At 41.4% G+C, this 20,184-nt stretch overlaps 1 protein-coding gene across 3 annotated transcripts in view; it reads left to right on the forward strand.

Moving 5' to 3' along the window:
* The first annotated feature begins 20 nt into the window (after positions 1-20).
* The window catches only part of ACAD11 (acyl-CoA dehydrogenase family member 11), a 62,661-nt gene continuing 42,497 nt past the window's right edge, over positions 21-20,184 (forward strand). The window contains exons 1-11 of one of the 3 annotated variants that reach the window (XM_074945560.1): positions 65-187; positions 3,103-3,175; positions 5,049-5,148; positions 7,096-7,221; positions 8,926-9,087; positions 11,262-11,426; positions 14,315-14,462; positions 15,034-15,155; positions 15,937-16,043; positions 16,423-16,549; positions 19,215-19,292. In XM_074945560.1, coding sequence (XP_074801661.1) covers positions 7,207-7,221; positions 8,926-9,087; positions 11,262-11,426; positions 14,315-14,462; positions 15,034-15,155; positions 15,937-16,043; positions 16,423-16,549; positions 19,215-19,292 — 924 coding nt within the window. In that variant the 5' untranslated portion in view covers positions 65-187; positions 3,103-3,175; positions 5,049-5,148; positions 7,096-7,206. Of the gene's footprint in view, positions 188-3,102; positions 3,176-5,048; positions 5,149-7,095; positions 7,222-8,925; positions 9,088-11,261; positions 11,427-14,314; positions 14,463-15,033; positions 15,156-15,936; positions 16,044-16,422; positions 16,550-19,214; positions 19,293-20,184 lie in introns of all 3 variants that reach the window. The other 2 variants (XM_074945558.1, XM_074945559.1) reach the window with 2 other exon arrangements.

Genomic DNA, 20,184 nt, shown 5'->3' on the forward strand with positions numbered 1-20,184 from the left:
GTACGTGGGCCGGGGCGGGGGCTCTGCCGCGGCGCGCCGAGGGGCGGAAGATGGCCGCTGAGCCGGGCACCACCGCGGTGAGGGAGCAGCACAGGTTTGACCAGGGAGCCCTGGAGAAATACCTCTCCCGCCATTTGGCCGGGTTTCCTGTGCAGCCCCCGGAAGCGCTGACCGCCAGGCAGTACAGGTAAGCCTGCAGGGGGGGTCTCCGGGTGGGGGCGGTCTCCCCGCTCCTGTGCTGCGGCTGCCTCCCCAACCCCCCCTTCCTCTCCCGGGACCCCACGCTCCAAATCAGCGCGGCCGGGGCGGCGAGTCATGGCGGGCACGGCCACTGTGTGACGCGAGCTGTCATTTAGCTCAGTGGTTCTCAACCCTGGGGGTAACTCGGAGGTCTTGCAAGGGGGTACAGCAACTTATCTAGATGTTTGCCCCGTTTTGCAACAGGCTACATAGAAAGAACTAGCAAAGTCAGGACGAACTAAAATTTCATACAGACAAATGAGAAAGTGAGCCATTTTTCAGTCATAGTTTTTGTATTGTTATGTCTGATATTTGTAAGCAAGTAGTTTTTAAGTGAGGTGAAACTTGGGGTATGCACGACTAATCAGACTCCTGAAAGGAGAACTGTAGTCTGGAAGGGTTGAGAACCACTGATTTAGGTCGCTCTAAGAATGACTTTGGGAGCTGTGAATGTTGTTTGTGGTAGGTAGGGTCATCCTTCAAAAGATGGATCCATCCTAGAAATGCTGGGAAGGATGATTGCCCATAAGGTAGGCAAAGCTCCTAGTTTTTGGTATCTTACCTGTTTTTAGTGTACCCATCACCTTAGTGTCTATGACAACATCTGTAATCTGCCTGTCCAAGTGTATCAGTTAAATACATGTGTTGAACAGAGCCAGAGGTGTGTGTGTTACTGCACTGAGCACATTGTGCGGTTAAAGAGGGACACCAAGGAAAATCATGACTACATGTTATGGTAATGCAGAAGCAAAATACTGTACCTTCTGTTATCAGTGTGAAAGTTCACCAGTTACAAAACATGTTATTGTGTTCAAAGTTTATTTATTGTAAAACAGTAACCTATCCTGTTTGGCACAAGTTCAGTGTGAATAAAGGTATTTGCTTTAAGGACAAATTCTTTGATGAACTCTTTGATGAACTTTTCTATGATTAACTTTATTGATGTGTGTGTTAGAAGTCGACAAGGAGCAGTGCATAGGCCCTAAACAATTCTGTAGTGATGGGGCCTTTGGGGTTCTCTCATGTTCTGTTGTTTGAAGAAAGGGACTGGAAAAATGGTCACATCTGTGATCTAAAACAAAATACTTGTAAAAAGTGAATTAAGTCTTCTTAATTGGATTGCAAAAAAGTGAGAGGTGATAATATACCAAAAAATTAGAAATACTGGTAATATCATTGTAAAATCACTAGTGACTTTTTTCCTCCCCAAGAACATGACATCACAAGACCATAATCTGAGTATAAAAAAAGACATTAAAAGATAAATTTTCATAATGCTGAAGACTGTATGATTACATTTACCATAGCAGAATAGACAAAATAGATTTATGTCCTTTGTAAATTTAATGGTCTTGCATCAAAGTAACTCTGTAGTGTAGACCAGACTGTAGACACTTAGGAGAATAAATGTAATTGACTTGCAATGAGATGGAGGTTTCTAAGCACCTAAGTCACTTCTAAAAATAAAACAAGGGCTCCTAAGTCAGAGGCACTTCTGAAAATGTTACTGTGACAGAATGCACCCTTGTGTTCACACCCTATACACTATAGTAGTAATCTTTGTACAAAATATGCCTTGTAAGGTACCATTTGAAAACTAATAACCTGCTGGCCAATAATATCATGGTGAAATGTGTATAGTAACATTATATGTAAAATTATGAGCATGAGATGAAATCATGACTGAAGTGTGTTTGCCAGACAAGTCTGGGATGTGAGTGAGTCTCTCTTCCTAAGACAAAGGACAAGTTGAGGCCCCTAGTCAGGTGTCATCAAAGCCGATGGGCTATGATCTATCAGGTGGCCATTATTTGGCAAGGGAAGGGGGCAGGAACAAAGAGATCTACATTTTTGCCGGCAACAGCATACACGGGTGAAAAGAAACAGCATGAAGCCTTCTTTCTCCATCAGACTCCATGTCTCCGTGCTCTCAGCAAGAGAGAATTTTAACTAGGGGTCACACTCAAGAAAGTGCTTTTCAAAGGGTGACTCAACTATAAAAGTGGGGGGCAAAAACACCTCAAGTTATCTTTTCCTGTCCCTTGGCCTCTTACATCTAAGAGACCTTGGGAGCAGATCCTGAACTGAAACTTGGTCAGCAGTGCCACTGAAAACCTGTGGTAAGAATGTCACCTTGAACAAAGTCTACTTTAAGTTTAGGACTAGAAAGCATTTTATCTTTATTTTTCTTGTAAACATTTTTTATTTAATGCCTTAATACTTGTACTCACTTAACACCTATCTCTTTGTAATTAAATAAACTTGTTTTATTGTTTAATCAAAACTAATCTAGTGTTGTGAACTGTGTGGGCAATTTCACTGAAAGTGGCAAATTGCTGTATATTGACCCGTTAGAAGGGCAATATACCTAATATATCTGGACTGTGCAGGAGAGGGCTTGACAGTGCAGAGCAGACATGTTTTAGGAAAATCTGGGAGCGGGTTGGGGTAACTCTGCATGTGGTAACCAAGGCTGTTGGAAGCCACAGCATGTCTGGTATGTACTGACAGGTTGCAGAGGTGCTGAACCAGGGCTGTAGCTCTAGATGGAACTCCAGATGTGATCTGATTGCTGGCAGGCTGTTTGTGAATGACCCAAGTTGGAAGTTACCTCTGCAAAGCACTATGAGACACCCAAGGTTGCAGGGCAGGGGTGAAACAGCCCTTCACTACTTCTGGATTGCAACCCAGAAGGTCCTAGTTACCCATGACATAATAAAGAGGGTAGCAAGATAGTCGGCGGAGGATTTTGGGAAGAGGGTAACCAGAATGATTACATGGTTATTTGGCAAGCATAGCATGGAGGAGCAGATATATTTATTTTAAACAAAATAGATGTTTTGGTCATCTAATATCTCATAGGTGTTGGTGCAGAGTGATCTTAAGGAGGGACTTGAATGAGGAGAAGACAGTGGATCAATCCAGGGCATTGAAGGTGAGGACTAGAAGTTGGAACTTGATATGGTGGAGAGAGAGGAGTCCCTGAAGGTATTTAAAGAGGGAGGGACACTCTCTGGTTACATTGCTAGGTAATAAATCACACCTCCAATCTTAATATCGTATTTAGTAGCATACTTCCCAATTTCAACATTCATCATTAAAGACTTGCCAGTTGTCTCAGGCAGTGCCCTAGGGACAGATCACACACAGGGTGAGTATGAGCAGACCTGTGTGCCCATATAGAGCAACATGGGCTTCACGGGCTCAGTGCTAATGCAAAAGTCCACCTGCTTCGATTCCATCATAGGATTAGGGCCTTGATTAGAGAACTATCTCAATGTGTTCTGTATTCAAGATATAACCTATTGTCACGGATGTACAGGATGTCTTGGCCTTTAGGCAGTCTTCTGGGAGTATCCCTTTATATGCCAGATGGCCAACAGATCACACTTTTCCACAAGGGTTGGTCACTGAATAGTGAGTCCCAACTGAGGGAGACTCCTGTTCTGAGACTTTTACCCCTCAGTGTACATCTGTAGGTGTCTGCAGCAAGACTAGGCAGCCTTTTCAAAACCGAGTAGGGTGTATTAATCAACTGGAATATAGCATCAGGAACTCCTTAGGTTAGTGTAGAGAAGCAAAGGTTAAGACGGTTAAGACAGTTCAGGCTGGCCAAAGTTAGGGCTTGTACACACTAGTGCTTACTTCGAAACAGTTTGTAGCTCAGGGGTGTGGAAAAGCTGCCCCTCTGAGCAACGTAAGTTACACTGACCTAAGCGCTGATGTGGACAGCGCTATGTCCGTGGGAGACGCTCTCCCACGGACATAGCTGCTGCCACTCAGGGAGGTGGAGTAATTATGCCGATGGGAGAGCTCTCTCTGGTCGGCATAAAGCGTCTGTACTAGTAGCGCTACAGCAGTACAACTGCACCCCTGTGGTGATCCTAGTGTAGACTAGCCCTAGAATTCCACCAAGCCAGGCTGCTCTCTTGCCGATCTTGGCTTTCTCTGTCTATCACTCCCAAGTGAGAACTGCTGTGTCTCTGTCAGCCCAGTTCTTACTGCAGATTCCTGTCCCCTCTAGTACTTCCACTTGAAAACCATGCCAAGTTTCCATGTCCAGCCTGCCCGAGCATCCTGCTGTTAAGTGTTAATCATTTAGTCACTGGGGTTCCCATTGTTTTTTGTGGATCTTCCATTGATATGTGTTGATTCCAGCCAGCGCTTGATGGCTCATTCAGATCAACCCAGACAGTTACCTGGCACAAATACCTTATACCTTTTCTCTGTTCCAAGGGAAGCATTTTATCCCTTCTGCACCCACTCGGTAACAACACTAAGCCAAAGGGTTAACTGCCATGAGCATCATTCATAAATGTGTTACAGAAAATTCTCACTTCTGACACATCTATTGTGAGTCAAAGGAAGTTTATGCACTATTGTAAAAAAAATTAGTCTATTTTTCTTAATCCAGATTGGTAAATTTTTAAGGCCACTACTTTCCATCCAAGAATCTGAGTGTGCTTTGAAAACATTAACTAATCTTCACAGCATCTTTGTGGGTGTTACCTCCTTTCTACAGAAGAGCAAACAGAGGCATGGAATACCTGTGACTTTCCAAAGTCAAAAAGGAAACGTGGTAGAACTGGGAATAGAGCCCATGACTACTGACTTTGAACTGTCATCTGCTGATTTGTAAGATTGTATGTTTAAAAGAACACCCCTGAGATGAATTCCCAAATTGTACTTGGACATCCTCTTCAGCCCAAACAATGATGTGCACTTTTCCAATTTTGAGTTGCTGTTGTTCTTTCTGTTAAATGTTTGCAACTTTGTTTCTTAGTAATTCATTTCTTGTTCCTCTGTAGCTCAGGCCAGTCCAATCCAACCTTTTACTTGCAGAAGGGTTCTAGGGCATATGTGCTTAGGAAGAAGCCTCATGGCCCTCTTCTGCCTAGAGCTCACAAGGTGAGTAGCCAATTCTTTGGCAAACTATAAATGCATTTCATAGTGCATGTGCTAAAAGTACATAATTGTGAGGAACAAATGTTTTAATTTAAGGACAGAGCCAAATGGCTCACAAATACCTAGGCTAAATTATCTTCATTCTAAAGCTTTCTGACCCAGTTACAAATTTGAAAGAAAAACTGGCTTTGTATACTTTTTATGGATTTTTATTAAACATCAGTAAATAAGCAAATTTAAAGTTAATCAAACTTATCATGAAGTTAACTGCTATAAACACATACTATACTAAGAATTAGACAGTACAATTGTCAAATCAAGCTCACAATTAGAATTAATAATATGAACTGAGTCACCAATTAATCAAGTCATCAAAGTAATACAATAATCAAATCATAAGTAAGGCTCAGATTTTGTCAGGGATATTTTTAGTAAAAGTCAGGAACAGGTCATTGGTGTTCCTGAATTTTTGGGAGGGGTCTAGCACCTACAGCAGCTGGGGGCTCTGGGGTCCTCTCGCCACTCACTGGGCTGGGCAGCCTGCAGGGGTCCCCCCACCTCAGCTGGGTAGCTACAGGGGGCCCACTGCCAGCCATGGCTGAGAGCTGTGGGGCTGACAGCTTCAGTCCCAGGGCAGAAAATGTCACGGAGGTCTCTGGAAGTCACAGATTCCGTGACCTCCATGACATAATCATAGCCTTAATCAGAAAGCTAGTACAGCACCTGATCAATTTTTTACAAATACAAAAACTTGAGGAGGCAGCCACCTGCTTAGCTCTAACTGCCAGTTACAGGATCTTGCTCATGGCAAAGTAATCTATTGACCTGGTTGAATGCTTCTGATTCTGAAACAAACTTGTTTACCTCTCAGCTCTTGAAATAATATTTAGACTCCTCCCAAAGTTCCTGTGTGCTTAGTGACTATACTGATCACTCCCTCTCTGGTTTAATTACCCAATCTTTGATACAACAGAGTCGACAGCTCTTACCTCTCCAGTAGAGTAGCGTGGTGTTGCTGACACCCTTCACTATTCAGGGCAACAGTCTAAGTTTAAAGCAGGACTGCCTAGGACTTGAATTAGGAAATGATTCATATTGCTTCAAATGAACTCACATATGCATCCAATCGTTTAAACACACGCATGCACATCTTAAAAGTGTTTGAAGAAGAAGAATGGGGACATCACCACCCAGTAACAACATAAGAAAAAGGGGGAAGTACTTAAGGAAAAAGATGCATTCTTCAGCTTGTGTGGTCTTTGGCATCACATTGCATCAGTCAGGACTGCAGTTCGGGGGATTGGGTCATGCTATGTCTGGTCAGTACCTCGATGCTGGCAAAATCTTCTGGGCACTTAGGCCTAGTCTGTAGTGGTCTTTGTCTTCAGTTGGCTGGTATAGATGGCACCAATTCATTAGAAGGCCTTGATATGTTGATGGCTATAACTTCCCTTGCCCAGGGTTACACATTTCACGCATCTCCATATCTTCTCTTAGCATTTCTTAAAGCAAATGTATAGGCCTCTTTGCAACTGTCACACGACCCCTATCCTGACAAGGAACTGGGGAACTACCAGTTAGTTGCTTTAACTGGCTGAAGGGTCATCTTGCTCTTAGCAACTTTAACCCAGAGACAGAGCTGCTCTAGATGTTGTTAATATAAATCTGATTTAAGATAAAGAAAATTAAAGTTTATACCAGGCCCAACTCTCAAGTGGCCTATATTCCTCGCATAACGATTGGCATAAAGATTTAAGTGGATGTTAAATGTTAGAAAATGCAATTAACTATTCAAATGCACAAACCAGTACCAGTGTTCTGTACTGCATAATCCAGTGCTTGGTGTTTAGTAGGGCACAATGTTATATTCTGTATATATGTAAAATAAGTTTAAATGTGTTTGAAGAATTTGAACATTATTCTGTACCTACCATACTATATCTTTCTTAGGTTGATAGAGAATATCACGTGCAGAAAGCGTTATTTTCAGCTGGATTTCCAGTCCCTGAGCCCCTACTGTATTGCAGTGATGTTTCTGTGATTGGAACTGAATTTTATGTGATGGAACATGTACAGGTTAGTCAATACATGTTGTAGGATTTTGTTTTCTTTTCTTTTTGGGTTTATTTCCATTGCAACTGCTTTAAAATATCTAAAGTTTTATATGTTGAAATAGGAACTTTGATGAAATTTTTCAATCTTGGGTGCCTAGAATAGGGCTCATAAGCCCCCCTTTAGGCACCTAAATAAAAATGGCTTGATTTTTTTCAGAGGTTCTGATCACCAATAGCGGCCATTGACTTCAGGTTTTTTTAGGACTTATTTCCCTCTTGCAGGGTCATGTGTTTGGCTCACCATTCAACATGATCTTCTCAGGTTGGTTGTCAGGCAGACATTCTGAAATCAGACAGGATCCCTGGTGTGAGAACCCTAGACTTATTAGGGGGAGCTGGTCCGGCTTTAAGGTTGGGTAAATGTTCTCAATCCCAGACCCTCAAAGTTTCTGGGTTTTTTGAAAGAAATGATGAATGCATTAATCAAGTGTCCTTCAAAAGCTAACAGAGTTGTAGTTCAGGCAGCAATTATAGGAATATAGGGAAGGTCTATGGACCACCACTAGATGGGTCACAGAGGTGCCTCTTCTTTACTCTGGGGACTCCTCTGATCCAAACCACATATGTTTCTAACATTCTATATTTTATTAATTTAAATAAGCAAAAGCATAAACGATCTGTAAACAAATCAAATTACAAGAAAGTGGGTTAATATCAAATCATCAGGTTGTGTGTTTGATTTAGGAGACGGATGAGTTGGGGGGGTGTGTGTGTGGTTTTTTTTGTTTGTTAACCATGTTCTAATACTGCTTCCAATTAGGTTAACTTAGAAATATCCCAGCAGTTTTTCAATCTTTGCTTTGGTACGTTTATACGTTTGAAATTTTCTCTGGCTTGTCTAGAGCAAGAAGTTTCTTTTTAATAAACCTAGTTCCCTCAGCATTTATTCTTTTCCCAAGGTTGTAAGTTTACACTTGGCTAAATTGGATAGCCGAGTTGCTTTTATTTTATTTTTTTTCATTAATATAGTCCAAGGTTTTAGAAAATAGAACAGAATTTGATGAAACATGTATGTTGACTAAACGGTATCATGTAATGCAACAATAAATTCTACTCTTCCACAATTAATTGGCAAAAACTAACCTAATCAGTGTGTTAGCTGTGTACGTTTTAAACCATTAACTATCTGGAAGTGAGTGGGTTTAGAGGGAAAACTTGCCTAGTTTTTCCTTTTTCCCATATCAAAGGGTCCACTTCAGAGGCAAATGATAGCCCCTCCCTCCCTCCCTCCCAAAAATTAAGTGGATAACTTTTAACTGTTTTTGAAATGTGAAAAAACCTTACAAAACTAGAGCTTATTTCGTTTTTCAATTTATACACTGAATTATTTTGATTCAGAATATTTGAGATGGACCCAAGAAATACAATCTAGAATGCACACACCTCAGAGTTTGGAGGGTGTCTGGTTCTAGAGTTCTAGTTCAGGATCTACAAGATACATATATTAAATTCACTGCTCAGGGAGATCCTGTGAGATTGGTAGTTTTTGGATTTCAGTGAGCAAGAGTGCCTTGACCTTCCTGGACAAGAAACAAGTGAGCAAGGAAGAGATTACTGATGCAATGACTGTTAATACATCATACACATCTTGTGCTGTTGAGTTGTGTGACCTTTCCTCCCCCTCCTCCTTCCATCTGACCAAATATCTGATTTATGATGTCTTTAGGGTCGTGTATTCCGAGACCTCACACTACCTGAAGTCAGTCCAGCGGAGCGATCTGCTTTGTATGTTGCTATGATAGAAACCCTGGCCCGGTTGCACTCATTCAGTTTGCATTCATTGGGTCTCCAAGGATATGGTAGAGGACCAGGATACTGTAGGAGGCAGGTAATGGTCTCAAAAACCACTTACTTTGTAATGCCCTTGAATGTTTCATTTGTATTCATTTGGTTACAACACTTTTTATATTAAAATAACTAACATCCTTAAACTACTCAAGGTTTTGGCTTTACCTAATATCTTATAATTAGTTCAATTACTCTACATGTTCTAAAGCGTTTAGAACACATTGATTAAGTTTATGGTCCTATTATCAGACTGTAGTATCCATTCACCTGTGTCACACCTCCAGATTTGGAATTACATGTGCAGTGGGATTTATATTTGAAATACAACAAAGATCAGGTCTATCTTTCAGTGTCCTTTCTCCTTTCCAGATGTATTTAATACAAATGTAAATCTGCTGAGCTACTAAGGGTATAACAACACTGTCAAAATCCAGAAGCAGGAATAGAACTCTCAAGATTAATTTTCATGAATTTGGATCACCTGTGCCCGTTGATATAGGGACTTACTTTGTCCCTTTTAGAGGAAGCTGGAAAGGATCTTAATCATGTATTCCAATGGGTCAGAATCTGATGTTACACCAGTATAAATCAAGAATAACTTTAGTGGAGTTGCTGTGGATCTATAGTGGTGTAGCCTAGGTCAGAATCTGGTCCTAAGTTGTTTGGTTTTTTTTGTTGTTTTTGGGTTTTTTTAGACAGTTTCCTGAGCTTCAGAAATTGACTCTGTATGTGACTATTTCTTTTTTGTTTTAGTGTGAAGATGTGGAAGTATCAAAGCTTATTGAACAGTATCTCTGAGGAGTTGATCCATGCTGTTTGATTTTCTGTTGTGCTTACATTTGTAACACATAGCAAGGTTATGAAACAAAATATGCACTCAACCTTCCACTGGTGATAGAAATAAAGGCTAAAGATTGAGAAGTGCAATTTTCTGCTATTTATTAAACCTTCTTGAATTCTCTTCTGTACCTTATTGGATCTCTAAAATAATCTAAAGCCTGAGGGCAATGAGCAGAGATCAAAATAGCTTGGCTGGTATCAGACGGGTTAAGGAACCAGAAGTCCTTTGGGTGGCTGTAATCAGAGTGAGCAATTGGAAATGACTGAGCTCTGAGGGCTTCAGAAAACAGAGACCCATGAGTAAAGGTGAAATAGAAGCTCAGAGCAGCAAAGCAACACACAGAAAAGCGCAGTGGGCTGTGGCTTGTAAACTAAGGGCAAGTCTACACTTAAAATGATGCATTGGTGCAGGTGCACCGATGCACCTGTGCTACTCTAGCACTTTAATGAAGACACTCTAAGTCAATGGGAGAGAGCTCTCCCATCGGCATAGTTAATCCACCTCCCTGAGAGGCGTACCTATGTTGGTAGGAAAAGCTCTCCAGCCGACATAGCGCTATCTACACAGAGGATTAGGTTGGTATAACTAAATTGCTTAAGGGTGTGGATTTTTCACACCCCAGAGCAATGTAGTTATACCAGTATAGGTTTGTAATGTAGACGAGGCCTAAAACCATAACAGTGGATGTTCAAAGGGAGCATACAGGGCGGACTGAATGGGCTGGAGCAGCTGACCATAATGGGCTGAAGAGCTAGAGAAAACAAGATAGGAATATATATGTACAAATTGTAGTAAGTGCAAACCCTTTAGATCCAGCCAGTTTTGTCGTCTTTCATGGGATTTTAAATGCATTAGGGCAATAACAGAATCAAGCATATTCCTGCCAGTTACATTTCTTCACCTTAAAGTTCTAATTCCCAGGCCCACAACTAGCTGCATGTGAGTGCGTCCCTGCACCCGTGCATAGTTGTGACTGGAACGTAATGTATTATTGTCCTTTAAATAAAATCATTTGGCTGTGTCAGCCTAGAATCCAAAAAGAGAGAGAGGGGGGGAAAAAAGAGTGCCAAGTTTACTGGTGAATAGAAAATCTCAACAATGGTCTTTGTCACTATTACCAGTGAAAAAATTGAATGTGCATCATGTTTCATAAGCATCTTGGTGACATATTCATAGCCATAATTATAAAAATGAAGAGCAAAACCATCATAGAAAAGGGATGGTATATGGTGACAAATATTTTTTCAACACCTTTGAATTATAACAAGTAAAAAGGAAGTTTGAATGGCTCGCTCCCTCAGCTGTATAATGTTCTGCTTTAAAATAGCAGATGTTTGATTTTCCTAGTTTTAAGTGTTTTTTATATTTTTCAGGTTAAAACTTGGAAAAAACAGTATGATGCATCTGCTCACGTAGACATTCCTGCTATGAACCAGCTGGCTGAGTGGTTAATGAACAACTTGCCAGCTGGTGATAATGAGGAAAATCTGATTCATGGAGATTTTAGAATAGATAACATCATTTTCCATCCAAGAGAGGTACCCCAAACATATACATACATTAATCTTACTTCTTAGTTCTTGTTGTACTGTTTCTCTACCTTCCTACCTATGTAATAGACATTGACGGGCGTTGCAGAGTACAATTTTCTTGAGGTAAATTTAAGGACTACTTAAAACAAATTCACTAACCTAACTCCAATTCATTAGACCTTCTTTTCCCTCTTCCCATCTTCACATCCCCCAGTGCAAACAATCCTGCTCCATTATTGTATTTGGAGTATATAGCTCAAAAAGGGAACCATAACATCGATGTAAGAGTCGAGCAAATCAGTGATATTTGAGCACATGCTTAGGTGCCTGATCCAAAGCCCACTGAAGTCAATGGAAAGACTTCCACATTAACTTCAGGTGGTTTGGGATCAGGACCTACTATTAGTATTCTCATAGGGCCTGGTAGCCGTCCTCATAGACTAGGACCCCATAGTGATAGACTCTGTACAAACACTGAGCGAAAAGGTCTAAATATATGATATGCAATCTCAATAAAAATAAGGGAGAAGGGAAAAAAAAAAAAAAAACCTGTGAAAATAAGGCAGGCCCACTGACAGCAATTCCGGGCTCCAGGGCAGAACAGTCAATGGGCCACCGCTGGTGGCCAGTGAACTGCTAAGTGTGCTCTTCTGGCATGGCCAGGGCTTACACATGCCTGCCCGGTTGGTGCCTTTGCCACTGTCAGTACCACCCTGCATGTGCCTAGGAGAATAGATGCCGACTTCCAGACTTCCCAGGAGTGCTCGACACCCCCCCCCCCCCCACTCCATCCTAGGCTCATTCCCCTAATGCCTCATCCCCACCCTACCTCTTCCCACCCCTGTTCATACAATATACAATTGGTGCTTCCCCATAGTGGAGGGGGGCACGATCTAAAGGGTAGGTCATGTGTTTGCCCCCCCCCCCCCCCAAGGGCCACTGTGCTCTCCCCACCCCACGTTACCGCGGGGGAGGGGGCACTTTGTCCTCCCTCTGTGCCTGCCCCACCACCCCCACACGTTCTGCCACTCTCCCTGGTGGGCAGGAGCCCAGGCAGGGAACAGGAAGGAACTGCTTTTATTGCCAGCCCCTCCCGGTCTCTGCTCTGCAGCCCTCCCTGGCAGCTACTTGAGAGAGCCTGGCTGGGGAGGAGGCGGCTTCAGCTCCCTGCCTGGCACCCAAGCCCAGGCAGGGAGCAGACTTCACCTCCCCAGCCAGGGAGGGCTGCAGAGCAGCATCTGGAAGGGGCTGGTCCTGCCCCTTCCACTCCCGGCATCTGGGCCATGCGTTGGCCAGGGCCGCCCCACCTCTTCCCACCCCCTGCTCCTCCCTCTCTCCCCAGTGCCTCTGGCATGCCACCAAACAGCTGACAGCAGGAGGCACTAGGGGGATGAGGATGAGTTGATCGGCTGGGGGGGTGGGGTGGAGGGGCCCGCTGGTGGATGCTCAGCACTCACTCAGCGCCTATGTCTGGGAGCCCTGCGGCCCACCTGGGCAATTTAAAAGGGCCCGGGGCTGCTACTGCAGCAGTGGCCAAGGACCCAGGGCCCTTTTAAATCACTTGGGCTCCTGGGCAATTGCCCTCCTTGCCCCACCCCTGGTTGGGGGGCCTGAAATAAGGAGAGTACGTAAATCAAGGCTGGTATCATGTAACCGCTGGAAACCCATGATCTGCCATGCTTTGAGAAAGAGGATTGTTCTCTGGTCTCTGCATGCAACCACACTCTTTCTTGTCAGTGATGTGTAACGAATCATTGGCTGCTTTAGTGCTCCCTTCCACATACTGTATGTCACTTTGTGGGTGAAAGGTAAACCTAGGCCATATGATCAACAGAATTATTCAACAGTGGCAGAACACAGTTCAGGGTCTGGGCATTAGGAGTAGTTTGTGCAGTAAATGACATTTGAGGTGTACCTTGTTTTAAAACATCTTCTCGATCATAAAAGCCAACTACAATCTTTCTGCGCAAGTTTAGTAATCCCTTGTGTGCTAGTTGTTCAAGCATGCCAAACGGGACACGTTTCAAAGGTTCTCCCCCCTCCTTTATAGCAAGGGAACAGTGTCTGTCTATATCAGGGGTTGGCAGCCTTCAGCACACAGCCCATCAGGGTAATCTGCTGGCGGGCCGCAACACTGTTTACCTTGGCCGTCGTAGGCACGGCCCCCCGCAGCTCCCAGTGGCAGTGGTTCGCCACTTCCTGCAGCTCCCATTGGCTGGGAATGGCGAACTGCAGTTGCTGGGAGCTGCGGGCGGCCGTGCCTGTGGACGGTCAATGTAAACCAACTGTATCATGGCCCACCAGCGGATTACCCTGTTGGGCCGCGTGCCAAAGGTTGCCTACCCCTAGTCTATATTGTAATTGAGTAAGTTCCAGATTTAGTCTATTGTGCACTGTTATGTTACAAAGAGGGACCTGTGGTTTGAACATAGAACCACAAATTTATGAGTTCTAATCCTGGCTCTATCACTGACTCCTCTTTGTGGCTAGGAACAGGTCATGTGCTATTTCCTCATCTGTAAAATAGGGTTACAAACTTCCTTGCCTACTTCCCTCACATGACTTTCGTGAGACAGATTAGAATTTTTACGAAGGGCTTTAAGAATGAAAAGAGCTATATAGATGCTAAGTGTATATAATGTTATCTCAATAGAATAAGTAAAAATTAATTTGTTCATTTATATGAACACTACTTTTCTCTAGATCCCAAGACCTAGTACTGTATTAAGGAACTATCATTACTGTAACAATCTTATGGTGCGCGCATATACACACACACACACACACACACACACACACATCCTATATTAGTCTTCTAAATGGGAAGGCGCGTGGATGTAGTTAATTTAAGTTGCTTACCTTTATCATTCATTGGATTGTTTTTATTTATTTAGGCTCGTGTTGTGGCAGTCCTGGACTGGGAACTTTCAACCACTGGGCATCCTTTAGCAGATTTAGCTTACACCGCTGCATTTTACTTCTGGCCTAACACAATTAAACAGTTAGGCCAAGGGGGTACCTTGAGTTTTAGAGATACTGTAGGTAATTTGTAATTTTGTTTTTTAAAAATTGATTTCTATTTAGTTTTTTATCTTTATGAACAGTTGATAGCCAACTATTAAGCATACCATACTAATCTTGAAAATAACTTCCATAGTTTACTAACAACATGTTTGTTACATTCTATAAAATTATAGATAGGAAATGTATATTTCAATATACTTATGTGGTTATTAATATTCCTTTAAGTGAAAGGATATTTTGAATGCTGTTTTTCTTAAAGAGACACTGAGATAGTTTAAGCCTAAAATTTAATCTTTTTGTCTTGTCTTTTAACATAATATTATTTTTTTACTGACCTGAAAAAGTGCTGTGTTTATATTTGGTTGGAATTTAAACAGTCCCCATTTATGTTTGGCTCCCAAATATAACTGCATTATATTAGTGCATGAGAACCAGTATGTGGCACTTACTAGTTTATTTTTGTTGTGTAATTTGAATATAGTTTGTAAGACTAAACAAACAGCATAACTGGTGACAAATTAATTAGAATTTAAAAACCAAGGAAGAGAGAAGTTTTGGACATGCTAAATATTCTGTATGGTTTTCCTAGGAATTCCATCACTTGAAGAATTGATTTCAGTTTACTGCCGCTGCAGGGGTATTAGCACAGATCTTTCGAACTTGAATTTCTTCCTTGCTCTTTCATATTTTAAAATAGCTGGAATATGCCAGGTAAAATTTTCATTAATACTTAATATATGTTCTTATAGTTTAATTATTATTATTTTGTTTGGTAATGTAAATTAAAAATGTAAAAAACCATTGAAATGTGATAAAGTTGAAAAGCTTCTGTAATTTTATTTATTCTTTTAAAAGCTGTAGCATGTTAGCGGCCTGTCAATAGTAGCTGTCTGGGCTATTGTTCCCTTTATAAAACTACCGATCTGGTGATGGCTGACTCAATTTTTAAAGCAGACATTAGCTTTCTTTAGATTTGTTCATTTTGGGTATGATCATCATGGATGCTAGATGATGTGGGGGGGCGGGACCTCAGGAAAAATCACATACACTGTCCTTTTAAACTCTGAGCATTGTGGGCCCCATCCAGTGCCTGTTGAAATCAACAGATGGGAACCCATTGACTTCAGCTGGCACTGGATCAGGCCCCACATGAACTTTTTCAATTATGTATATGACATTTGCACAGTAAATACTTGTCATTTGTGCTGCTGATTTTGGTGCTTGTCCTTAGGACTTGGACCATTAGTCTGTCTACAATGGAGTGAGTATTTTCTTTTAGTGTCTCAGTATCACTACTGATTGGAAATGGATCAATGGCACTACTAATGGATTCAACTAAAATTTGACCAATTTTTATATTGGAACACTGACTACTTCTTTTTATTGGGAGTATATGCATTTAATTTTGTCCACCAGTTCACAAAGATTGTCATACTGGACTCCAATTTTAAGCAGATATTAAATCATATATGTCTATTTTATTTGGTTTTAGGGTGTATATGCTAGATATCTCCTTGGAAATTCTTCTGCAGAGAATAGTTATGAGTTTGCTGAGATGGTGAAACCCTTGGCAGAAACTGGATTACTGCTCTCAAAAAGGTGAGAGCACTTGTTGGATATGTCTATGCAGGGGTTAAAAAAACACAGCTGGCCTTGGCTCGCAGAACTCGTGCTCTGTAGCTGAAAAATTGCTGGGTAGACATTTGGGCTAAGGCTGTAGCCCAAGCTCTGGGACCCTCCACCCTTGCAGCCCGAATGACTACACAGCAATTTTTCAGCCCAAGCCCTGCGAGCCTGAGTCAGCTGACCTGGGTCTTTTATCCCTGTGTTGATATGCCCTAAAAGGCTTGGCTAACTTAGGTCAGACCTTTCACAGCTTTCTTATATATTTCTTTAAATAGTTATATTTATGTAGGGAAGTTTGTATTAACAGCAGGAGAACCTGACCTTATTTATTTATTTTAATTTTGTTCCCTAGAACTTCTTTCACTGGTGATGCACAACCCAGTGATACAGGAGAGCTATTCCAGCAGACTAAAAAAGGCCAGGAGGTTCTGCTGAAGGTGAAGAGGTTCATGAAGCAGCATGTGTTTCCAGCTGAAAAGGTAGAAGCTTTTTGTTCAGGAAGTAGTATGTTTGTGCTGAAATTCAGAGCTTACTTCACAGCTCACATCTTCACTTTTTGTTTAGGAACAGAGACAGAGCTTAATTTTGTCCAGTCAGTGATATTCTTTGCAGATTATTACTGATTATAAATCAGTATAGCCTTGGCAACAAAATCTACCCAAAGTACAGTGTATGAATTAGTAGTGAATGCTAGAGAAAGAATATTGAATGCGGGAAAATACTCTACTAATAACAAATATAATAGTATCCTTCACAGTAGAGAAAAGACAGAACTGTTGTAGGGAGTGAGTGCAAAGGGGGTTCCTGATGTTGGACATAGACAGGCACTATTGCGCTCTGACTAGCTCACAAACTGAAGGATGTTGATGGTCCACAAAGTTTTACCATACTGGGTCTGCCTGAATCCTGGCCCAGATTGTTTCTCCTTTAGCTTTTCGAGGTTCATGGTTCTTCAGTTCCGAGGGAGTGCTGAAAGCAGGAGATTAGGAGTTGATACTTGAGTTCCCAATGTTGCTGCTCACTTAAGTATGATCCTAGGGATGTTGCTCAGCCTCTCTCTGTATCTATATTTTTTTTCTCACAAATTTGTTTATGATGATTAATTGTTTATAAAGTGCTTTGAGATCCTTAGTTGAAAGTAACTCTGGTATAATCATTGCCAACTATGTTTGCTTAATGTGTCGTCATGACTAATCATTGCATTACAGCTGCTGCAGGTTCTGTATGCACTGTGACTAACTCCCTCACAACATCTCTGACCCTCAGGACAAACTGCTTGTTGGGAAATTGGGATTAAGTCTGAAGATCCAAGCCTTCTGAAAGAAGCAGTTTTTTGGCTAATACTCTACTTGGATATGCATTTTGTCCCTGTGATTGTTCTTTGCCTGCAGCGCTAGGTTGTTTACTTTCTCTGGTCTCTTGTTTGGTGTGTGGGAGGTAACATGACATGCAACCAGGTTAATTTGATAAAAACTTTGATGTCCTGCTTTAATGATGTTGTTAGAAGATAATGTAATATTCAGTAAAGTATTTGACTGTAAGTTCCCAGGCCCGTAGGACATTGCTTCTTGTGGAGCCATAATATGCTACTAAGATTGTTAGAGGCTTGATTGTGTCCCAGAGGGAAGAATTGCATTGGAGGGGTGTTTGTCATCCAGGAGGAAGGCTGCTGTTCTTACCCCCAATCCTGGATGGAATGTTTTACTTTTCCCATAGCCCTTTCTAACAAGGTTAAGCGTTGTCTATATCTGATATTAAGTACACTTCTGTAATATACCATCATGCCCTCAGTTCCTAGATGTGTCTGACATTAATGTAGGCTTGAAAGCTGATAGTGGAAATGGCCAGAGAGGTCCATAATTATGAAAAGATGATTTCTTAATGTACCTGCTCCAGATGAGTTCTTGTTTCTGAAAGATTTTCTCAAAGGTTGAGCAGCCATCTTTTGGTCACAACTAGTTTTGTTTCTCTTCAGGAAAAAATGTGTTCTAAGGAATGTGTGTTTAACTAACAAAAAAACAATATGGAACGTTCCCTACGTAATCCTTTAAAGGAAACGCATGTATGTTTTTGTTTGTTTGCTACAGCTGGGGTTGGGAAGTCAGGATTCCTGAGTTCTATTCCTAAATCTGCAAAAAGAACAGGAGTACTTGTGGCACCTTAGAGACTAACAATTTATTTAAGCATAAGCTTTCATGGGCTAAAACCCGATGAAGTGGGTTTTAGCCCATGAAAGTTTATGCTCAAATAAATTGGTTAGTCTCTAAGGTGCCACAAGTCCTCCTGTTCTTTTTGCGGATACAGACTAACACGGCTGCTACTCTGAAACCATTTCTAAATCTGATTCACTGTGTGACTTTAGATGGGTCATTTAACCTTTCAGTATAATGAGTCATTTAACCTTCCAAAAGTTGTTTGAAAAGTGCTTTGAGAACCCTGAATAAAAAGCACTAAAAACTGTGAAATATAATCAGTGCATAAAAAAATTAGTCTTCAAAATTCCCATAGAGAGAGCAACATTTAGCATTAGGATGGCTATGAAGGGCACAACTGTATATAGTGCTAATATCTAGCACTCCAAATGACTGAGTACACAATGAAAAGATCACCTATTTAAAGAGAAACAGCTGTATTCTTCATGTTTTCACTTGTTGCATACTAAAATTGGATACCTAGCTTGCATGTTGCAATATTGCACTGGTAGTACTACATGTGTGGTGTCAACACAGTCAGCTTAAATTGTATATAGTAATGCTTATTTCGTCACAGTGTCATTAATTTTGTATACAATTACCATTCAAGAATTACTAGTCATGACAAGTCCTTACTCATATCTCCGGAAAATGTTGAACTTCAAACACCACCAGAAAAGTGTTTTGAATAGCACTGAGTCACTTCTATATCTGAAGTGAGGTACTGTTTTGGCTAAAGTTCACGAGGAGTCTCAAGCCTGTTTTAGATGTGAGGCATAATCAGATTGCAATTAGGTTTTTAATTTTTTTTAACATATACAGTACTATTGTACAATAAAGATGCACTTCTAGTATGTAATAGGAATTCATTGTGCTTTGTAGAGATTGGGAAAGAGGCAGTAGAAGAAACCATATATTACTTTTTATTGTATGTTTGTTTTTTTTCTCTAAGGAGGTGGTTGAGTACTATGCCAAGGATGAAAATTCACTGGACAGATGGAAGAAACCTTCAGTGATTGTGAAACTGAAGGTAATACAAAGTGAATGTTCGCCTGAGTATTGCAGTGATGATGGAAATGAGGGAGTTGATGCAATTGCCTGAGCAAGTATTACCTAGAGTAGTTTACCTTTTAGATCATCATGTTTCTCTTATGCATATAAAATACAATATGCTTTTAAAAAGGAATTGCAGTTTAAAAATCCATGTATTTCCCAAGCTTTAGAAAGCTGAGGAAAATAAAACCATTTGTGCCCCTTACAACCCTGTCATATGGTGATGTTGTGATAATTGGGCCTACACATTTACCCTAATGGTGAACTCAACTCCAAGAAGTGAGAATAATTTCATAAGATGTCACAATAACCCATAACAAATGCTGATGGGGAAAGATGCAAAAGCGGGACTGATTGAATTCGTCCACACGAAAAAGCCTACTGATATAACTTAAGGGCTGTGTTAAGATCATGCTTGGTAAACAAGAGATGCGGGGAACCAGAAATCATTGAACCAAAATGGTGTGTCAGAAAATAGGCCTAATTGGTGAACAAAATGAGAGGTCAGGGCTGTTCCACTCATCACTCCTTTTTGGAAGAGACTTTGGGAGGAAAAATTGGCTGCTGGAGTGAGATTCACCATCATAGCTGCCACCCCTGCCGTCTCATGGGTCCCTGGACCCTCTTCATCCTAATCCCTGAGAAAGGTTCTGGCCAGAGAGAGGGAGCCAGATGACGTTGCCATCTCTGCTGGCTCTAGCTAAATCCCAATTACCACCTGCAGTGTGAGACTTTGTCTTGCCCCATCCCCCACAAGTCCTTTTCTTAACTCTCTCCTTTTTCCTTCTGTCTGATAAGAGTCTGGCTTAGCTGGCCGAGACTGCATATTTTGCCATATGTCTGTAAGCCTTTGACAGAGGCTGATAACA

This window comes from Natator depressus, chromosome 2 (assembly GCF_965152275.1).
Source record: "Natator depressus isolate rNatDep1 chromosome 2, rNatDep2.hap1, whole genome shotgun sequence".
NCBI lineage: Eukaryota > Metazoa > Chordata > Testudines > Cheloniidae > Natator > Natator depressus.